General features: G+C 60.9%; 2 protein-coding genes across 5 annotated transcripts; one reads left to right on the top strand and one right to left on the bottom strand.

Annotated features, from left to right (window-relative positions):
• Positions 1-1166: 1166 nt before the first annotated feature.
• Positions 1167-6330, bottom strand: KRABD3 (KRAB domain containing 3). Of its 4 annotated transcripts, XM_075746972.1 has the most exons (7): positions 5536-6330; positions 5248-5397; positions 4422-4604; positions 3678-3869; positions 2948-3100; positions 2378-2539; positions 1167-2290 (listed from the first exon to the last, which is right to left on the bottom strand). In XM_075746972.1, exons 1-7 carry the CDS (start codon positions 5672-5674, stop codon positions 1542-1544), a joined length of 1728 nt encoding a protein of 575 aa, XP_075603087.1. In that variant the 5' UTR covers positions 5675-6330; the 3' UTR covers positions 1167-1541. The 4 variants fall into 4 exon arrangements, with proteins under 4 accessions (XP_075603087.1, XP_075603085.1, XP_075603086.1 ...); XM_075746970.1 differs by having other exon boundaries at positions 5248-6330; XM_075746971.1 differs by having other exon boundaries at positions 1167-2287; positions 5248-6330.
• Positions 6331-7897: 1567 nt separating this feature from the next.
• On the top strand, positions 7898-20532 carry LOC104639729 (uncharacterized). Its single transcript, XM_075746963.1, has 7 exons — positions 7898-8009; positions 8415-8711; positions 8992-9118; positions 10150-10347; positions 12073-12327; positions 13087-13200; positions 18061-20532. Exons 1-7 carry the CDS (start codon positions 7986-7988, stop codon positions 19170-19172), a joined length of 2127 nt encoding a protein of 708 aa, XP_075603078.1. The 5' UTR covers positions 7898-7985; the 3' UTR covers positions 19173-20532.
• Positions 20533-21420: the final 888 nt, after the last annotated feature.

Genomic DNA, 21420 nt, shown 5'->3' with positions numbered 1-21420 from the left:
AGCGCGGCCCCACGCGTGGCTCTCGGCCAGCGGCTCGCCGGCCTCCGCAGGTTTCTTGCCTCGGCTGAGCAGACAAGGACAGGGAGTCCCACACCCTGCCTAATTAGCGTTAATGAAGAAAATAACCAGAAGCAAATGGATGCAGCTGCACTGGTTGATGGGCTACCAGGCAACGGCAGCAAACGGGAATTTGCAGCTGATCAGGCTGTAACGGGGGATGAGGCGGGGACGGGCAGGGACAGGGGAACGCTGTGTGTGCATCCTGTCTGTGTGTCCTGTCCATGTGTCCTGTCCATGTGTCTGTGGGACACGATCTCAGCTTTGCTGCTGGTTGAACCCACAACAGGGAAGGCGGCAGCCGCTTCCCCCAGCTGGGGCAGAGACCCCGGGTGCCCCGGCACCAGGCTGGGCTCCAGTGGCCAGGATGGAGGGTCCTGGCTGGGGCCAGGGCTTCTGACATCCCTTACAGGCCATACTGGGTGCTACCGGTCTGTACTGGGCTCCAGCAGCTGGGCAGGAGGGTCCTGGCTGGGGCTGCTGGCGGCGGTGGCTCCTGACATCCCTTAAGAGCGGCCGTGGGGCCGTTGGCTGCGACCTGTCCCCATCCCCTGCCTTGGGGGGCCGTGGGACTCAGCACGGTGGTGGCAGTGGGGGGACACACACCGTCAGCCTGGGGGGACAGGTCGGAAAGGTCACCATGTCACTCGGCAGCGAGGGCTCGGCGCTGATGTGCCAGGCAGCGCTGCGGGCCCCGCGGTGGGCTCGGTGCCGGCACAGGGGTGGCGGCGGCTCAGCGGCACTTGCAGCCCCTCTCCTGCCTTGGCCCCACAAGCACCGCTTCACGGCACAGTGGCGATGGGCTGCCCGAGCCAAGAAGCTGCCTGGCAGAGGAGGTGGGACGTGTCGGGGTCCGTCCGCTCCAATGAGCGCTGCGCGCTGTGGTGGGGAGCGCGGCACGGGCAGGTTGGCTGCCAGTTGAGAGGGGCCGAGCTGTGGAACCCCCATGGGTGCGGGCAGCAGCCCGCTCAGCCTGTCCCCTGCCCACCACCTGCCCTGCACCCTGGGAACTGACCCGGCTGAGCCGTACGGAGCTTCCCAGCCCTCCCTGGTGCCTGCCGGGGTCACCAGCCACAGGAGCCATGGAGGAGGCGGCGGCAGTGTCACCATCACTGTTTTAATGCAGGAATCAAGGTGGGGGAACACCATGGACACCCACGGGGACTGTGGGGTCAGGAGGGGGTGAGCGCCACAGCAGGGAGCGTAGGGTGCAGGAGGTGTCCCCCAAGGAAGGGTGGGCTCTGACAAGCGGCCAGGACCGGGGCTGGCTCCTCCGGCGTGACCAGCAAGATGGCTCAGCCACCCCGTCTCCAGCCGGGGCCGGATCCTGCTGCGAGCAGCCCCTCTGCCCGGGCTCCTGGATGGTGCTGCAGGAATGCTGAGGTGCAGGAAGCCGCAAGGGCTCAGCACCACGCAGGAGCCAACATGGCACCGGGACCGGCTGCGGTGGGGAGAAGGATCCGGCACCCTTGGGCCGGGCTCGATCACACCCCCACGGAGCCTCGGCCATGGCCGGCTGTGGGGCAGCGGGTGCCGCAGCGCGGCTCAATCACCCTCCAGGCCCAGCGGCCAGCAGCAAAGGGTGCCTGGCAGCAAGGGGGGCAGGTGGTGGGGACGATGGCATGGCAGGCACGGGCCCAGCTGGGCGGCTTGGGGCACCGGCGGCCTGTCCGCAGCAGCACCAGCTTGTCGGTGAAGCGGAGCAGGCTGAAGAGCAGCAGCTGTGCCGGGGCGGTGGGGCTGCACCTCTCGATCTGCAGCGGAGCAGGAGCCAGCGTCAGGGCCAGTGCTGCCGGCAGCATGGCCTGCAGGAAGGCGACACCGTCAGCGCCTTCCGTCTCCTCGGGCAGCCCCAGCGGCCGCAGGCTGTTGTGCTGGGACCGGGTCTCCAGCACCCGGCACCGTCCCTCCAGCCGCTGGACAGTGAGGCGGAGGCACCGGTGGTGGTGGGTGAGGGCGGCCATGTCCCGCGCCCAGCCCTGCTCCAGGCGGCTCCGCACACTCCACACCTCCCTGCGCACCGACCGCAGGTCCTGGCACAGCCGCTCCAGCTCCTCTGCCAGGATGGTGCAGACCCGGCCAACCTCCATCCGTGGGTCCTGGGCCTCACCGGGGGGCTCCTGCGGGGCCAGGGGCCTCCCCAAAGGACGCCTCTTCTTGGGCGAGCTCTCCCCGCTGCAGCCGCTGGGACACGCGCCGGAGCCCGGTGGGGACGTGGCACTTGCCGGCCCTGCTGCAAGCCAGAGGGTGGGAGCTCAGCCCATGCCCCAGTGCCACCAGCCCCCTCCCATGCCACCCCCCCAGCCCAGCCCCCCAGCACCTTCTGCAGAGGGTCTCTTGGTCGCCATCCCCGTGGCCAGGAGATGGGTGGGTGGCCGCGTGCTGCCGGCAGGGTGGGTGTCCCCCGGTGCAGCGGTGCCACACAACCCCAAAGCTGGGGTCTTGGCGAGGGTGCCTGGGGGCATCGCTGGTGCCATCACCCCTGGGAAGTGGCACAGACACCCTGTCAGAGGGGGCAGCCCCCCAAAACCCCCCATCCCACAGTGCTGACTGTCCCTGGGTGCTGGCACAGGGCCCCATGTGTGTCCCCAGCCCTGGGGGACGAGGGACCGCCATGCCCACCAGGTCGGGGCGATGCCGGGGCTCAGCCATCGCTCTGCTCGGTGCCATGGGGCACACGGGAGAGGGGACATGCGGCCATGGGGTCATCCCTGCCCAGCACCGTGGCCCAGAGCTGCCAGCACCACGCACCCAGGCATGGCCATTCCCTCTGCCCCGGGGCTTCAGCCCCTTCTCCCACCCCGGGGGCCCTCACCCCCTGTGCCAACCCCCAGCAGGAGAGGGGCTACCAGCACCCCAAGCCCCCACCACTGCCCCTTGTGCCACCCACCCGTCGCAGAGGGGCTGCGGCCCCCGGTGCCCAGCCCTGCAGACCCCTGGGGGCCGCCGGCAGCCCCTGGCCAGGCCGGGATGGGCTTGGGGGTGGTGATGTCCCGCAGGCAGTTGAGCAGCCCTCGCAGGGGGCTCTGCTCCACGCACCCGGCTGGTGAGACCCCACAGCGTCACCCCTATGTGTGACAGGCAGAGGGGACCTTCCGTCCTCCCTGAGCAGCACAAAGGTACCCCCAGGGACCAGACCCCAAAGGGATACCTGGCCTCTGCAGGGATCCCCCTCCCCCAGGGACCGGGCCCCCCAGGGATGCTCCTTGGGGACCTGGCCCTGCAGGGATGCCCCAGGGGATTGGACACACACCCCACACACCCCCCCGCCAAGGATGCCCCCCAAAGCCCAGCCCCCCCCAGGAAAGCCCCTGCTCTCCAGAAGCAGCACTCCCCAGCCGGGACCCTGGGGCTCAGCACCCCCACCCACATCCTTGCATGACTCTGGACCTTGCTGGGGGGGGAGGGGCTGAATTCCAGTGATGAGGCACAATGCCCCCCAGGGACAGCGGGTTGGGCTGTGCAGGGAGGGGACGGTCCTGCCGCCCCCCCCCCCCGGGACCGAATCCTGCCCTGGTGTCCCACTGTGCAGCCCCAGCCCTGGCACTGTGCCCCCCAGGGCTGCCCAAGATGCACTGGGACCCCCCCAAGAGTTCCCTGGAACCCCCCCAAGACCTCACCAGACGGCGGCGCAGGGCTGCGGCAGAGCCCACTGTCCCGGCCCCAGCCTGCTGCCTCCCCGGTGGAGGTGCTGGCGGAGGAGATGCTGCCCACGGAGCCGGAGCACCCAGCACCATCCCCAGACTGCAGGCAGAAGTGGGCAGCGGCTGCCGGCGACTCGGCTCGTGAGGGGCCAGGGAGGGTGGCCGGGCCTGCGGGGCACACTCAGGGCAAGAGCCGATGGGACCCGGCTCATCCCACCCTCGCACCCAACACCCCCCGGCACAGCCTGGGAGCCACAGCAAGTGCCAAGCGCTGTCTGCCTGGCATCTGCCCCAGCTTGCTGGGCTCAGCACCGGCGCCCCGAGTCCTGCCACCACCCCAGGGCAGAGCATGCTCATGGCACCCACCCACGAGGGACATGGGGTGGTACCCAAACCCCAGCGCCAGCGAGCACGGGGTCCAAACAGCTCCCTCCTGCTGCCTCTGCAGAGGCTGGAGACCAGTGCTCAGCCCTGTCGTGCCATGCCGTGCCATGCCATGCCATGCCGTGCCATGCTATGCCATGCTGTAAGGCGCCTCGCCACCTCGCCATGCTGTGCCACACCGTGCCACACCGTACCATGCTGTGCCGTGGTGTGTGCACATTGCCGTGCCGTGCTGTGCCATGGCATGTGCTCAATGCCATGCTGTGCCTTGCCACGCTGCACGGTACAATGCCGTGCTGTGCCAAGGCATGGGCACGATGCCGTGCTGTGCCACACCTCTGAGCGAGCGTCTGCTGGGCAGAGACTGGCGACCACCGGGCTCTCCCCGCTGTCTCTCCCCGGGGCCGTGGGACCTGCTCACCATGGGATGGGGGAGGCCAGACCCCCGCTCTGCCAGCTCCTCCAAGCACTTCTCCAGGCTGCGGAGCGGGCAACTCTCTGCTGGTGCCTCTGTTACAACTGTGAAAGCAAATTCCCGTTCCCAGCCGCCCCAGCAGCCGGGCATCCCCAGACATGGTGGGGATCAGGGGGCCAGGGACACACACAGATCCCCGGTACCGGCTGCCCGCACCCCCTCACCCCCGTGCCAGGGTCCCCAGCCCCGTGACTCACCCGCTGCACGCACCGTCCCCGGCTCCACCGTGAGGCTCTGCCAGTCCCCGGCTCCTGGCGCAGCCCAGCTCCACAGGGGCTGGGGTCTGCCAGGGGGCTCATCCTGCAGGCAGGCAGAGTGGCCTCGGGGAGACCCCCACTCTGCAGCGATGCCTGTGCCGGCATTAGGAGAAACCCCTGCTCGGGGCTGGGTGCTCCTGGGGTGCCAGTGCCGGACCCCCTGCCCAGCCCTTCCACAGCTGGAGGGTGCTGCCCCCACTCCACCATCGCTCAGCACTTGGCTCCCACGGACTCTATGCACCGCCGGGACGCACCCGGGTCCCTGAAGGCGCTGCCGGGGCTGGCGGGGGCTGTAGGGCGGCTTTGCCTCCAGCACCCTCGCACCCCTGCCATCACACACTGCTGGGCACCAAGGCAGAGCCCCCGCATCCCCGGTGCCCAGCAGGGCAGGACTGGGCTCTCGCCCACCCGGCACAGCCCTGGCACTCACCGCCTGTGCCCGTCTGCTCAGAGCCCACTGTCGCGTCCTCACTGCCGGCAGCACCCAGTTCCGTGCTGGCCTTGGGACCGCCGAAGAGAAACTCAGGGATCTCCTTCACCAGCCGCACCAGGGCACCGAGGGCTGGGCTGCCGGGGGGCCCTGGGGGACAGGGGAGGTGGGGGTGCCAGGAAGGGCAGCCCCCCAGGCCGCCGGATCCTGAGCTCTCCCTGACCAGAGGAGAGGGACCCCCACACCATCCCCGTTCCGGCTGGGACAAGCACCGTGGCAGCACCCTACCAAGGGAGGCCAGCAGCTGGGATGTCCCCTCCGTCACATTCCGGTGCAGCTCCCGCTGCCGTTCCTCCAGCAGCTCCCACTCCTCCGCCGAGAACCTGACCGCCACGTCCTCGAACGTCACCAGCGCCTGCGGGGACATCACCGGGGGGTCCCTGCCCAGCCCCTGCTGGGGCAGCAGAGCCAGGAATAAACCACACGTGTCCGCGGGGCACAGGGATGTGGTCGCGGATACTGCGGGGACGTGCCGTGGGGCTGGGGAGCAGAGCCAGCTGGCCAGGGGAGAGGGAGAGCAGAAGCTGGCGGGTGCCAGGTACAGGACGAAGCCGCCGTACCCAGGAGCACCCGGAGTGCCCGGGCCCCTCGTAGAGCTGTGCCAGGCGGCGGCAGGACCCCCGGCCAGGCCCGAGGTGTGTGGGGACGGCGGGTGCAAGTGGCCGCACCGGGCTCCAGGGCTGGCACACGGCTGGGAAAGGGCATGTCACTGCGCCCGTCCTGCGTGGGCACAGGGGCAAAGGCATCCCGGCACGCTTCCCGGCACAGTTCCCAGCACACGTGCTGACAGGTCCCTGCAACGTTTCACGCTCCGTCAGGGAGAACGTGAGATAAACTGCCCTGAAACCCTGGTATTTGCAGCAGGAGTCACTTCGTCCAACCTTTCCCTCCCCGCGCTGGCTGGGCGGGGGCGCGATGCCACACGCGATGGGTGTTGCCGGCTCCGTGCCACAGTACCCGTCCTGCTGACATCAACCACGCAGGGATTTGCCAAGAGGGGGTTGCATTGAGCGACACCAGAAGGAGACGGTTTGCAGCCGCCCCTGCCGCAGCATTCGCCCCCATCCCACTCCCAGCCCCTGTCCCGGGGGATGGGGACACCCCTTCCCCACGTCCTCCGAGTGGGAGACGTGTGTGGCTGTGGGTGACGCTGGGCTTTGCCACCGGCCCCCCCCCCCCAGCAGCTCCCCCCTCCAGCACGGCAAAACCAGACTCGGCACACGCACAGACTATTCACGTGGGGGTGTTTAGTCCCCGGGGGGGCCGGGGCTCCCCTGGAGCTCCTTGGGTGCGTGGGGGGACAGACCTGACACCGACCAGCTCTGACGCACGCCTTGGTCGGCCTTTGCCGCGTGCCGAGCCGGGGGGGTGAGGACCAGCCCTCAAATCACAGCAGCCCCCCAAGTCCGGAGCTGCCCCCCCCCCTTGCTTTGGTCACCTGAGGTCGTGGCCACCCTAACAGTGTCCTGTGGGAGCGTTTGGTCCCTGCTCATTGGGGTGGCCCCGCTCCCACCATGCCCAGGGCCACCCCGGTGGGACAGTGACCCCCCAGGGACGGGCAGCCACGGGCAGAGCCGGCAGCGCCCCAGCCCCATGCTGCAGGCGGGACCATCTCCCAAAACTGCTCCGGAGGTCCTCCCCCGCCCGGTGCTCCCCCACCCCGGTGCTCCCCCCACCCCGGTGCTCCCCCTCCCCGGTGCTCCCCCTCCCCGGTGCTCCCCCACCCCGGTGCTCCCCCCACCCCGGTGCTCCCCCCATCCCGGTGCTCCCCCCACCCCGGTGCTCCTCCTCCCCGGTGCTCCCCCCATCCCGGTGCTCCCCCCACCCCGGTGCTCCTCCTCCCCGGTGCTCCCCCCACCCCGGTGCCCCCCACCCCGGTGCTCCCCCCACCCCGGTGCCCCCCACCCCGGTGCTCCTCCTCCCCGGTGCTCCCCCATCCCGGTGCTCCCCCTCCCCGGTGCTCCCCCACCCCGGTGCTCCCCCCACCCCGGTGCTCCCCCCACCCCGGTGCTCCCCCACCCCGGTGCTCCCCCCACCCCGGTGCTCCTCCTCCCCGGTGCTCCCCCACCCCGGTGCTCCCCCCACCCCGGTGCTCCTCCTCCCCGGTGCTCCCCCCATCCCGGTGCTCCCCCACCCCGGTGCTCCCCCACCCCGGTGCTCCCCCCACCCCGGTGCTCCTCCTCCCCGGTGCTCCCCCACCCCGGTGCTCCCCCCACCCCGGTGCTCCTCCTCCCCGGTGCTCCCCCACCCCGGTGCTCCCCCCACCCCGGTGCTCCCCCCATCCCGGTGCTCCCCCCACCCCGGTGCTCCTCCTCCCCGGTGCTCCCCCCATCCCGGTGCTCCCCCCACCCCGGTGCTCCCCCCACCCCGGTGCTCCTCCTCCCCGGTGCTCCCCCCACCCCGGTGCCCCCCACCCCGGTGCTCCTCCTCCGCGGTGCTCCCCCCACCCCGGTGCTCCCCCCACCCCGGTGCTCCCCCACCCCGGTGCCCCCCCCACCCCCGCACCCCATGGGCGGGGTCTCCCGCCCCGCCCCGGGCCATGGCCCCGCCCCGCCTCCTCCCGACCGCCAGGGGGCGCCCCAGCCCCCCTCCGCAGGCGGCTGCAGGCGGCGCCCCCTGGCGGCCCGGCGGGCGGTGGTGCCGCGGGGCGCGCGGGGCCGGTGGCGGCGGCGGCGGCCATGTCCCGCCGGGGCCCCGCTCAGGTGAGGGCCGCGCCGGGCCGGGCCAGGGCCCGGAGAGCGCAGGGTTCCGCGGGCCGGGTCTCCTTGGGCCCAGCGCCAGTACGGGCCCCGCCAGTCGCGGAGCCCGCGGCCTCAGAGCCCGGGGGAGCCTGGGGAGGGGGGAGTCTCCAGGGGTGCCGGTTCAGGGGTGTGGGGGTGGTGTCCCTGGGGTGCCGGTCCCGGGGGCTGGGGGTGGTGTCCCAGGGGTCCCGGGGGATGGGGCGGGGGGCAGCCAGGGTCTGGGGGGGTTCCCTTGGAGAGGTACGGTCTGGGGGGGGTCCCTTGGGGGTGCCAGGGGGGTTGGGCCCACGAACGGGTCCTCAGGCCCCGACTGCCCTTTGGCCAGGGCCTCCTCCCCACTGCCCTTCATCTTTTGCCTGCCTCCAGGACTCGGGCACCCCCAGGCGCAAGGCGGTGCAGGCCATGGGGCCACGGGCCGCTGCGGGGCAGGCCGAAGCCCAGCAGCTGCAGGAGCTACGGAGTCGGACGGAGAAGGCTGAGCGGAGGCTGCTGGCCTGCGAGAACCTGGTTGGGGAGCTGGGCAGCAACCTGGCCGCCCTGGGCAGCCTCCTGCAGGACTACGGGCACCTCCAGCAGCGGCTGGACAACGTGGAGAATCTCCTGAAGAACAGGAACTTCTGGATCCTGCGGCTGCCCCCTGGCTCTCGGGGTGAGGTCCCCAAGGTAATGACTTCTGGCCTGGCCCCTGGAAGCACCAGTGCCACTGCCGTGGTTGTGGAGGGGGTTTAGGAAATGCCAGAGTGATCTTGGCAGTGGGCTCGGGTGGCTGAGCGCCTGTGAGTCCTGGACTTGCCGCACGCAAGCCCTGATCTGGCCAGGCATGCTTTGCTCTGTGCCTGCCCTGAGCTCCAGCAAGCAAAGCCAAGTCCTCGCTGCACACACCTGGTTTCCAGTTATCTAACCGCATCAGAAGTCACTGAGCACATAATACTTGTGATTCCAGGTACCGCTCACATTCGATGACATTTCAGTGTACTTCAATGAGCAGGAGTGGGAGAGACTGGACCGTTGGCAGAAGGATCTGTACAGGGCTGTGATGAGGGGGAACTACGAGACGCTGATCTCCCTGGGTAAGGCACAGGGTTTGCGCCTCCGGATGAGCTGCTCTTGCGGGTAAGCTGGACTGCTTCCCACCACAGCCCGAGTGGTGGCCTGGCTCAGTGGGGCTACAGGCCTGTAGCTGACAGAACCTCTGCTGGGCAGTCAGACCCACGTGTTTTCCCTCCCTCCTGCTTGTAAAGCGATAAGCAATGTAAGAAATGTCTGTAGTAAATAATAGTAGTGATAATAATACAAACAATATAAATACTAAAAAATATCCATGTGAGATGCTGCTCCTAGTGACTATAGGTGGATTCCAGGGTCAGGGGACCATCGTGATCTTCCAGCACAGTTCAGGATTTAGCTGGGTGAAGTTCGATAATTGGATCTTGAACTAGTTCTTGTTTTCTGACTATTTACCCCTTTGTAAAGTGACAGCGGCATTTCCTTGTACCTTGGTAAAGAACTGACCTAATCATGCTCAGTCTTTCTAAGGGCACCCAACATGTTCTTGGATGATTTGACTTGTAAGATACTCCCCAGCAAAAGCTGTCTCTTGGGCATGACTAGTAACGTGCTGCTCTGTGCAGCTACTGAGGTTGAGGCTTCACTTTTTTCAATATTTTGTAGAAAGAGAACAACCCCATTCCTCTCATGCTCTGTCTGATGCAGACATCTCTGCAGAGTACGGAGTTTTCTGTCCCTACTCCAGAACAATAGCTCAGAAGAATTGCTCTTCAGATCACTGCTAAAGATGAAATGGGGGGAAAATTTTAAAGACACAGCCTTTCTCTCTGAGATTTTAGTTCACATTCTGCTATTTAGATTCTCTTTGTATTTGAGCTGCAGCTGTGCTTGTGGGTGGATCCTGCCATAGGCCCAGGAAAGCACCACCACCTTTCCGGTTAGAGCACGGATAATGTATTTGTGTCTGTCTGTACTGCCTGCTAGATCTGGGGTTAGGGAGAGCAGGGTCACTTTGAAATGTCTGAGAGTTCGACAGAACTAAGGTGTAGCCTAATAAAGCACGCTGTCCTCTGTTCCTCTGCCCCGTGAGCAGACTATGCTGTGTCCAAGCCTGACATCCTCTCCCGGATCGAGAGGGATGAAGAGCTCTGTGTAAAAGACAGTCAGAAGTCCCCGCTGACAGGCATCCAAGACGGTCAGGAGTCCCCACTGACACCAGAAGAGATGGACCAGGTGGAAGAGGCTTTGGGAGAAGATGAAGTCCCCGTGGAAGCTGACACTGATAAGTTAGGTGGGTGTAAAAGGATATAAGAAATCTACCAGACGTGAGTTACCCTAGGTTGGCTTTATTGCAGCGCTGGATGCATGGGGGAAACAGCTCCACCCAACGTGCATGCCAGGTGATTACCAACACATAGGTTATATAGAATCAAAACATACATAGTCATCATTTTTTCTCAGAAAAGGCAGTCCTATGATAATCATTTCTTGGAATCCATTTCCATATTCTCCTCCCCGTCACGCATGCTCAGTGATTGGAGTCGGTGGTCCTCAAGGGGTCTCTGGTGGTCCTCAGTGGTCACACACCTGTGCTCGCTGGGTGACCCTCTTCTTGCAGGCATGCACAGTCTCCTCGCTGTGGATACACCTCTCCATAACAACTTACTTCATAAGATTAATATTCCCGGGCCTATTGTCCGGTTGGGTAGGGACTGTACATGGAACATAGCAGCATTGTACATTGCCATGGTCAGTTAGCTTCATTACCTGTTACCTTGGTTACAAACTAATTATTCTAAGCTAATCATTCTATAGTTTCTGTCTCACGGCCTCTATCCCATGATTACATTTCCCCCTTTGGAAGTTTTCCTTCTAGGCCTTGAGTAGCTTTCTGGTTAACATAAATTTTCTTATAGCTATTTTCTACAGTGGGTGCCAGGAGGAGATGGCAGTTCACGTCTCAGCTTTGTCAGGAGATCTCCCAGTAGTGTCTTTGTTAGAAATGTTGACTGCTCTGAGGGTCTGTTGACTGTATCGACTAAACCTCCATGGAGTACCTTGAGTCTTTCTTCCAAGAGGAACGTTTATGCTTGGTCAGGTGATAAAACCAGACAAAGCCTGTCAGGAGGGGCTGGGATTGAGTTGAGTCGTGCGACACACCTCCCGTGATCCCTTCCAGTCCTGTTTCTGTGCAGTTTGGCAATCCTTCATCACTTGATTGCATGCATGAGCCCTAGGGCTTCCAGACACACTCCTGCTTGCCTTGGTGAGAGAGGAGATGTCGTGGGAAGCGAGGAACCTGGGAACCTGCAGTGGGGGGAGGAGGAGGAGGAGGAGGAGGAGGCTGGAGCAGCTCTGCTAGTGCTGGGGGGGGCAGAAGTGGTCAGGAGAGCTTTGGGGCATGGCATGGGAGAGTTGGAAAAATCAATTGTTAAGAGTGCGAAAGCTGGGTAAGAAGGTAGGAGATGCTAGAAAGGGACAGGCAGAACCTGACAGAGCTAGGAGAAGAAGAAATGTGTGGGCAGAGCTGTGATCAAGGGCTCTTCCCTGTAGGACTGAGGGGTTAGGGGTTAAAGAAGCCCCAGGAGAGGCCGGGTGGGCACTGGCGGGGGCAGAGGGCAGGGCAGGCTCTGTCCTTTTGGCATCATTACCCAGAAACGATACAAGCCCCAAGTGTGTGTTTGGGGGTTTGTTTGTCAAGTGCTCCCAGGAGGAGAGGAAAAAGATGTTACACAGACAGAGGCTGTCCCTCTCCTTTGAGATAAAAATTGTTCTGTTACTTAGGTTTCCTCTGTACTTGATCTACAGCTGTGCTCGTGGGGAGATCCTGCCATAGGGTCAGGAGAGCAGCACCACCTTTCTGGTTAGAGCACAGATAATATATTTGTGTCTGTCTGTACTGCCTGCTAGATCTGGGGTTAGGGAGAGCAGGGTCACTTTGAGAGTTCAACAGAATAAAGGTGCAGCCAGTTCCTGATGAAACACGCTGTCCTCTGTTCCTCTGCCCCACGAGCAGACTGTGCTGTGTCCAAGCCTGACGTCCTGTCCCAGATCGAGAGGGATGAAGAGCTCTGCGTCAAAGACAGTCAGGAGCCCCCACTGACACGTATCAGAGACAGTCAAGAGCCCTCGCAGATAAGTGTCCGAGACAGTCAGGAGTCCCCGCTGACACATATGGGAGACAGTCAGGAGTCCCCACAGACACCAAAAGAGATGAACCACGTGGAAGAGGCTTTGGGAGAAGACAAAGTCCCCACGGAAGCTGACGCAGGTAAGTTACATGGGTGCCAGGAGGACTCACTTCCCCAGGTGATTCCTGTCCCAGCTCTCTCAGGAGGTCTCCCAGCAGTGTCTGTGGGAGAGGGCATGGCAGGTCACCGTGCTTAAGAGGAGCATTGCCAAGGAAAAGCAGAAGTCTTGGGGTGCGTTGTCAAGGTGCTGCCAGGGAAAATGGAAGGGGGGTCGAGGGCCCAAACACAAGGCAATATGGGAATACTACCTGTAGGATCGGTGGGGAGGGTTTAGGAGGGATGAGGTTGCTCTGCAAAGATGACAGCATGCAGCACCTTGGTGCCTTTTCTCCCAGCCCTCCCTCTGCTTTTTGTCCTTGTGTGTGGCTTCACTCCATTTCCTTCTAACACCTCACATGCTTTCCATACAATCAGAGAGTCATTTAGGTTGGAAAAAAACTTTAGGATCATGGAGTCCAACCATTAACCCAGCACTGCCAAGTCCACCACTAAACCATGTCCCTGATGTGCCACATCTACACGTCTTTTAAATACCTCCAGCGATGGGGACTCCACCACTTCCCTGGGCAGCCTGTTCCAGTGCTTGAACCCTTTTGGTGAATAAATTTTTCCTAATATCCAATCTAAACCTCCCCTGGCGTAACGTGTCGTGATTTCTCGAGCCACAGCTTTCTCTGGCTCTTCTGCACACTCCCAACACATCTCTGGTCAGCATCACGCCAAAACAGGAAGATGTGAGCTCTCCGCAGGTCTTTAAAATTACTCTTCTTTGCAAACAGAACTCCCCATCCTGGTGATGAATGTCATGTCCCTGAGTGCGCAAAAAGAGGAGCTGCGCAGGGAAGATCAGCCTGAGACAGAGATGGAAGAGGACCCGGCTGAGTCCAACAGTGGTGAGTAACCCTGTGCAGGGGAGACACTGGGTCCTGCAGGAAGTAAGCAGCTCCCAGCTCGCTAATGTGCTTGAAATGGGGAGGAGAAGAAAGTTTCAGACCTCTCTTTTACTGCTTGGCAAGGGACAGGGCTGGTGTTGGGCATTTCAGCCCTATTGTCTCCGTGGAAAGAACAACAGTCCAGTTGGGGCTCCTTCTATCAGAAGTTGGGGGAGAGCTGGTCGCAGTAGCATGCTTCCTTCCTCCAGCTCTGCTGCGTTACGGTAGAGCTGGCCTTGAGCTCCGGTGGCCTAATGCTTCCCATGGCATGGCCCTCGTCTCTGAGCCAGAAGCAGAGGGAGCAGGGGGTGTAGGAAGGGGGGGTGGCCATTTGCAGACACTCTCTGTTCTAGTCCGGAAGCTTTGCCAAGCTAACGCGCAGAGCACTTTGCTCTTCCAAGGACTCAGAGCCTGTTTCTGGCACTGGTGCACAGAGTTAAACGGCACTGGTTCTGGGCATGGCTGATGCCAGCTGAAGGGCCTGGCTGCAGGTGGGGCATGGAGAGTTTGCACAACCGTTGGTATTGCACAGCCCTCACAGGAGCCAGTTTGCCTGCAACGTTTGGCATTTGCTGGCAGTCCCAAGCTTGACAGAAGTGAAGGGCCTGGAGCCCCTCGCCACAGGGAGCTGCTCCGGAACCAGCCCGACCTGCAGCGGAGCAGCAGATCTCTGCACACGGGGTTTTCCTCAGGCAGGGAAATGCCAGGGGAGTGCAGAGACCTGCCAGGAGCCGGCAGCTCTTGTGGGAAATGCTGACGCAGCCTGGGCATTGCCAGAGCCATGGAGGCCACGCCACAGCTACACAAGGTGGCCCAGGGATCGTGAGCAACCAGGAGCGCCACAACCAGAGTGAGCAAACAGGGCGTGGTGCATCAGCCAGGGCATGGCACGGCACGGCACTTGGTGCGGGAGGGCGAGCAGGGAGGGCGCCTCTTCGAAGGAGGGACGTTCCACTGGCCAAGTGGGAGACTTGAAGTACACATAAGCCAGCAAGCAGGCCCCGTGCTGTGACAGGTCAAGGGCACCCATCCTGCCTGAGCCTCGAGGCAGGATGGTGGGTGTTCGTCTGAGAGCAAAGGCTGCAGCTCCGGCCAATGCCTCCACCCAGACGGAGCTGCTGGAGGGACAGGCTGCAGTGCAGACCTCAGGCTGTGGGAAAAGCCTGGACCTTTCTCCTGGGGCAGGGACAGGGGCAGACCTGCCTACAGAAGGTGGAGGTGGAGGACCTCTTTCAGTGGTGGCTGAGCTGCAGGAGGTGGTGAGAACGTGGCATAACACCAGGGAGGCTGAGAAGGAGTTAGTTGGTTCCAAGTGCAGTCTGCAGCAGACCCACAGCCAAACAGCCCAAAACTCCCCCACCAGCACACACACAGAAGGGAGGGGGCCAGTAATGCAGAAGAATGGAAGCTTGTGGTGGCAAGGACCAGCAGGAGGAACAGACTGTCAGAGAAGGGCAAGAGCATCTTGGTCATAGGCTTGCCAAGCTGGTGAAGAGGGCTTTAAACTAAAGTTGCCGGGGGAGGGGAACCTCAGTCCATCCCACTCCTACCAGTCTGATGCCAGTGCCAGCAAGAGATGCCCAGAGCCGGGAGAAGGATCGCAGGTCAGCAGGAGAGCACCTGAAGTGCAGCACAAAGGAATTCCAGCCAGTCAGTCAGCTTCATCTGGGCCCAACTGAAATGCCTCTGTGCAAACACCCGTAGCATGGGGAACAAACAAGAGGAGTTGGAGACATGCACATGCCTGCAGGGCTGTGATCTCATCGGCATCACGGAGACGTGACGGGGTGGCTCCTAGGACTGGAGTGTTGGAATGGAAGGCTACAGGCTCTTTAGCAAGGACAGGCAGGGCAGACGAGGAGGGGGTGTCACCTCTATGTCAATGACCCGTGGGAATGCATGGAGCTCTGCGTGGGGGTGGGTGAGGAGCCACCGAGAGCTTATGGGCCAGGGCTGAAGGGAGGGCAGGGACAGGGGACACTATAGTGGGGGTCTGGTGCAGGCCCTCTACAGACAGATAGGAGCAGTCTCACGTTCACAAGCCCCGGTCCTCATGGGAGACTTCAGTCTCCCTGATATCTGTTGGAGGGACAACATAGCAGAGCACAAGGAATCCAGGAGATTCCTGGAATGCGTTGATGATAACTTCCTTCTCCAAGTGATAGAGAAGCCAACGAGGAGAGGTGCCGTGCTGGACCTTGTTGTCACCAACAAGGAGGGGCTGGTGGAGAATGTGAAGCTCAAGGGCAGCCTCGGCTGCAGTGACCATGAAATGGTGGAGTTCAAGATCAACAGGGCAGCGAGGAGGGTGCACAGCAAGCTCACTGCCCTGGACATCAGGAGAGCAGACTTGGGCCTCTTCAGGAACTTGCTTGGTAGATACCATGGGACAAAGCCCTGGAAGGAAGAGGGGCCCAAGACATCTGGTTGGTATTCAAGGGTCACCTCTTCCAAGCTCAGGAGAGATGCATCCCAACAAAGAGGAAGGCAGGCAAAAATGCCCAGAGGGCTGCATGGATGAACAAGGAGCTCCTGGGCAAACTCAAACATAAAAAGGAAGCAGAGGTGGAAGAAGGGCAGGGAGCCTGGGAGGAATACAGAGAAACTGTCCAAGCAGCCAGAGGTCAGGTTAGGAAAGCTAAAGCCCTGATAGAATTAAATCTGGCCAGGGACATCAGGGGCAGCAAGAAAAGCTTCTATAGGTATGTCAGTGATAAAAGGAAAACTAGGGAAAACGTGGACCCTATCTGGAAGGAAATGGGAGACCTGGTTACCCAGTATATGGAGAAGACTGAGGTACTCAATGACTTTTTTGCCTCAGTCTTCACCAACAAGTGCTCCAGCTGCACCGCCTAAGTCGCAGAAGGCAAAGGCAGGGACTAGGACAATGAAGAACCACCCGCTGTAGGAGAAGATCAGGTTTGAGATCATCTAAGGAACCTGAAGGCGCACAATTCCATGGGACCTGATGAGATGCATCCGCGGGTCCTGAGGGAACTGGCAGATGAAGTAGCTAAGCCACTCTCCATCATATTTGAGGAGTTGTGGCAGTCCCACAGACTGGAAAAGGGGAAACATAACCCCCATTTTTAAACAAGGAAAAAAGGAAGATCCAGGGAACTACAGGCCAGTCAGTCTCCCCTCTGTGCCTGGCAAGATCAAGGAGCAGATCCTCCTGGAAACTATGCTGAGGCACATGGAAAATGAGGAGGTGATTGGTGACAGCCAACATGGCTTCACTAAGGGCAAATCGTCCCTGACAAATTCGGTGGCCTTCTACAATGGGGTTACAGTGTTGGTGGATAAGGGAAGAGTGACAGACGTCATCTGCCTGGACTTGTGCAAAGCATTGGACACTGTCCCGCACGACACCCTTGTCTTGAAATTGGAGAGACATGGATTCGATGGATGGAGGACTTGGTGGATAAAGAATTGGCTGGATGGTCGCACTCAAGAGTTGTGGTCAACGGCTCGATGTCCAAGTGGAGACCAGTGACGAGTGGCGTTCCTCAGGGGTCGGTATTGGGACCGACGCTGTTTGACACCTTTATTGGCAACATGGACAGTGGGCTCGAGTGCACCCTCAGCAAGTTTGCCGACACCACCCAGCTGTGTGGTGGGTCAACATGCTGGAGGGAAGGAATGCCGTCCAGAGGGACCTGGACAGGCTGGAGAGGTGGGATCATGCGAACAACATGGAGTTCAACAAGGCCAAGGTTAAGGTCCTGCACGTGGGTCAGGACAATCCCAAGCACAGCTCCAGGCTGGGTGGAAAACGGATGGAGAGCTCTGAGGACTTGGGGGTGTTGGGGGACAAGAAGCTCCACGTGAGTCAGCAACATGCGCTGGCAGCCCAAAAAGCCACCCGTGTCCTGGGCTGCGTGTCCAGCCGCGTGAGCAGCAGGTCGAGGGAGGGGATTCTGCCCCTCTGCTCCGCTCTGGGGAGACCCCCCTGCAGTGCTGCGTCCAGCTCGGGGGGCCCCAGGACAAGAAGGACACGGAGCTGTTGGGGCGAGTCCAGAGGAGGCCACGGAGATGCTGCGAGGGCTGGAGCACCTCTGCTCTGGAGACCTCAGGCTGAGAGAGTTGGGCTGGTTCAGCCTGGAGAAGAGAAGGCTGCGGGGAGACCTTGGAGCCCCTTCCAGTCCCTGCAGGGGCTCCAGGAAAGCTGGAGAGGGGCTGGTGCCAAGGGCAGGGAGGGACAGGCCAAGGGGAATGGCCTGAAGCTGCAGGAGGGGAGATGGAGATGGGATGGGAGGCAGCAATCCTTCCCTGGGAGGGTGCTGAGGCCCTGGCAGAGGGTGCCCCGAGAAGCTGTGGCTGCCCCTGGCTCCCTGGCAGTGCTCAAGGCCAGGTTGGATGGGGCTTTGGGCAAGCTGGGCTAGTGGAGGGTGTCCCTGCCCATGGCAGGGGTGGGACTGGATGGGCTGTGCGGTCCCTTCCAACCCAAACTATTCCGTGATGATTTCATGAAATACTGCAGGCTGTCACTCTTTAATGATCTATTTTCCTGCTATATCTTGTGGCCGTTGTTTGTGTCAGGGTTTTAGAGGTGGATTCCCTGGAGCCACTGGCCCTGACGACACTGCAGCAGACCACAGCCTGGTTCTTCCTGAGAGCAAGAGATCTGTCCACCAAGATGACATTGGGTTGCTCAGGGTGTGTGGGCTGTGGTGGCATCTGCACCTTTCTTAACTGCATTCTTGGATTTGTTTATAACTCCTTTATTGTTAAAAGCCTGCTAGGTGCTTTGGGACTTAACCACAACCTTGGTTTGTCCTGGGAGCAGGAATGAGCAACACTTGTGTTGTTTCATTTCAGAGGAAGGCTTTTTAATGGAAAATGAAATAGCATGTGGAGGGGCTTCTGAAAGCATCAAGGTGAAGGAAGAGGAGCCTGAGGTGCTGCAAGAGGTTTCTGCACCTTCTCCTGACCCAGAGATCCAGAAGTGCCCCAAAACTGAGCAGGCCAAGGCCAAGAGCAAGAAGAAGCCGAGCAGGTGTGAAAGCAGCAGCCTGCTGATGGGCAACTGTCGGCGCGGCTACGTGCGCGAGTGGTCGCACCCCTGCACTGAGTGTGGGAAGCGTTTCCGTCTGAAAATCAACCTCATCATCCACCAGCGGAGCCATGCCAAAGAGGGACCCTACGAATGCACGATATGTGAGATCAGCTTTGCGGACAAACGCCACCTGGACCTTCACCAGAGCATCCACATAAAAGATAGGGCCTTTGGGGCCAAGGTCTGGGGGAACGTCCACCCAGAGCTGAGGATCCGGCCGAGGAGGAAGTTCTGTGGGGCTTTCTGCGGAGGTGCCCACAGCCTGGGCAACGGGACATGTGCTGGGGGGCCCTGGCTCAGCCAGGCCAAGGAGGAGCAGGACAGAGGGAGCCTGTCCAGCATGTGTTTCTCGCGACAGCAGAGTCCTAAGTCTCGTAGGAAGCCTATGCTGAAATGCAGTCTTTGCAAAAAGAGTTTCTCTTGCACCTTTTCCCTTCAGCGGCACTTGCAAACCCACTTGCGGGACAGGCCGTATTGCTGCTCCGCCTGCAAGAAATGTTTCACACGCAGAACTCACCTCTCACGCCACGAGAAAATACACGACCGCCAGAAAGCCCTGGCTGCACTCCAACAGCCTGCGACGGCCCAGCCCGCAACCGCCGTGCCAGCACCCCGGCAGCCCCAGCCACAAGGAGCCCCGGAGGCACCCGCGGGCAGGAGCATTCCTCGCTCAGCAGCTCAGGCATCCGAGAAAAACATTAGCCCTGTGGCCACCTCAGCCAAAGCAGTTCCAGCAAATGTGCTCCTGCTTGGTCCTGCAGAACTCAGACCACCAGACAAGAACTGCCACATCCGTGGCTGGGGTGGGAGAGCCGTCCAGCCTGTGGTTAGACTGGGAAATAGGGCAGCGGTATCAGGGATGATGGAGAAATGACAGCAGGAGAGATCCAAACTGCTTGTGTCCCTGGAGAGAAACTGTGAGCATTGATTTTGCACATGGTGGGGCACTGGGGTTGTGAACCATCTGCTGCCGGATTTTAGGAACTTTCCTGGATCGCAGAAGGAATCAAAAGCTTGGATACCACGATAGAGAACAAATTATAGAAGCCTCCAGTGATCCAAAATGCTTTACCATTCCTCAGACTCTCATATCTCCTGGCTGATGCACAAAATTTTCCCAGGCTGACCTTCCTGGGAGATTACCAGGTATGTCTCCTGCAGCCCGGTGAGAGGAACTGCAAACAGCAGCTGAGCTCACTCATTACTTGATGCTGGAGCTGACCCCTTGCGTTTGGAAATACAATTACATGGTGAAGAGGACAGAGAGAAGAGGATCGAGCTGGGGAGCCAGGTGGGATTCCTGAGTAGCTCTTGACTTCACTGACAAAGTTCCTTGACCAAGACGCCGGATGAAGAGAGCGTGGCATCTCTGAGACCACATCGCGTCCTGGCCATGCTTGTTTAATAACCCACCCTGGTGAGGAAATCTGCTGACCCCTCGATCAGGTTGTAAACACGTGAGCGTTCCATTGGAAAATAAGTAGAACAAATCAAACCACAATATTTTCTGCTTGCGAGGGTGCTGCAGGTGTTTCTGAAGTCCAAGCAGCACTCCTTCCTCTGACAAGGCCAGCCTGTGAGAGCCAGAAACATCCATGAGAGTTCATTCCCTCAGGACCAGCCTGCACAGATGGAGAGTCACTTTAGAAACACTTCACGGGTAAGATTACACCTGCGCTGCAGCAGCAGTCCACGTGAGGATCCCTCCTTGGGGCTGCTGCACACCGACGCCGGCTTTTGCACGGGAGCAGCTCCTCTGCTCGGCCCCGCTGCAGAAGGAAGCCCCCACTCTCCAAACTGCAGGTGGTCTCCTTTAGTCATGTGCAAATATCCCACTGTAACTAATCGTATGGAAGACCAGTTCTGCTAGCTACCTCAAATGTCATGGAGTGAGACCTGCCCAGAGGCAGACGGGTAACTGGAGCCCAATAAGCGATGAAAGCCAGGCCAGGTGTGGCTCCAGCGTTCCCAGGAATCACTTGAACCGTGCGTGTCTGCACCCAGAGGCCTGTGTACATCATGTGAGCTGCTCAGAAGCATGAATTGTGTGCAGAAGAGGAAATTGGTCCTGGTGGCATCGCTGTGCAGACCAAATGGAGAAGCTGTTAAGACTCTTGAGTTTAGTTTTCTGGGTGGTTTTTTTCACTGAGTTGCTTGATGTAATTATTTGACATCACTAAGTCTCTGTCCCTCTATGTGCAAGGGATGTGGGGAACCAGTTTGCTTATCAGATTTTTCATTCCTGGCCACTCATGAGGTCTGATGGGCTGCAGGGGAGGCTGCTGTGGGCAGCATGCTTTGGGCACCGAGGAAATGCCTGTGCCGTGTCCTGGTGTAATCCTCAGCACCGAGCAGTGCCCGGCCACCTCCCTGCCCTGCAGGACGGACAGCAGTGTCAGAGCCGCTCCCTGGGGGGACACACGACATCCCACTGCTCCTCTAGGCCAGTTTCTCACTTGACTACTGTCCCTCAGGATTGCAGAGTGTTCCTAGACTGTAGTGTTAGCCATGCGGGGGTGACAGCGGCAGATAGGGTGGCCCCGTGTCCCCAAAGGGACCATGGCGCTGCTTGCTGCCAAGCCCTGTAGGATACAGGGGCAGTAGATCCATTATGGGTCTGAGGTGACAGCGGGTCTGGCAGTGAGCCGTGCTCCAGCACAGTGGCGTGGTCTGTAGTGACCAATCTGGTTATCCCTGCCTGGGTAGAGATCCCAGTGACCCCCAGTTCATCCCAGTGACACAGTGGATGAGTCAGCTCGTGTGACGGTATTGGCGGTGGGCAATATCTCCAATGCCAGCATGGGTGGCATGGAGGGGCCGGCCACTCCCTTGGGCCAACTGCCGTGACCGGGGCATTTCTTCTGAAGTTGTGAGTGGGACCGGCTCTTCCTATGAAATCCCAGATCCCTTTCCTGGGCTATGGAATTGTTGTGGCTCAGCCCCAGCCAGCAGCTGAGCACCACAGAGGGATGGGGAGGAAAATGGGAGGAAAAAGGTAAAACTGGTGGGTTGGGGTAAGGACAGTTTACTGGGACAGCAAAGGGAGAGGGGAAGAACAGCAACAGGACTGAGAACAGAACACACAAAGCGGGTGATGCACAGCCTGTTCTGCCCTCCCTGGC

Source organism: Balearica regulorum, chromosome 2, assembly GCF_011004875.1.
Source record: "Balearica regulorum gibbericeps isolate bBalReg1 chromosome 2, bBalReg1.pri, whole genome shotgun sequence".
NCBI classification, from domain to species: domain Eukaryota; kingdom Metazoa; phylum Chordata; class Aves; order Gruiformes; family Gruidae; genus Balearica; species Balearica regulorum.
Note: the sequence above shows the minus strand (reverse complement) of the source record. Positions and strands in the feature narration are given on the sequence as shown.

Coding starts and splice junctions, on each gene's coding strand:
- KRABD3 (XM_075746970.1), bottom strand. CDS start 5,674: ATGTCCCCGCAGGCGCTGGTGACGTTCGAGGACGTGGCGGTCAGGTTC. Junction 2,540..2,947: donor CCGCAGCCCCTCTGCGACGG/GTGGGTGGCACA, acceptor GCCACTTCCCAG/GGGTGATGGCACCAGCGATG. Junction 2,291..2,377: donor CAAGAGACCCTCTGCAGAAG/GTGCTGGGGGGC, acceptor TCTGGCTTGCAG/CAGGGCCGGCAAGTGCCACG.
- LOC104639729 (XM_075746963.1), top strand. CDS start 7,986: ATGTCCCGCCGGGGCCCCGCTCAG. Junction 8,010..8,414: donor CCCGCCGGGGCCCCGCTCAG/GTGAGGGCCGCG, acceptor GCCTGCCTCCAG/GACTCGGGCACCCCCAGGCG. Junction 13,201..18,060: donor CCCGGCTGAGTCCAACAGTG/GTGAGTAACCCT, acceptor GTTTCATTTCAG/AGGAAGGCTTTTTAATGGAA.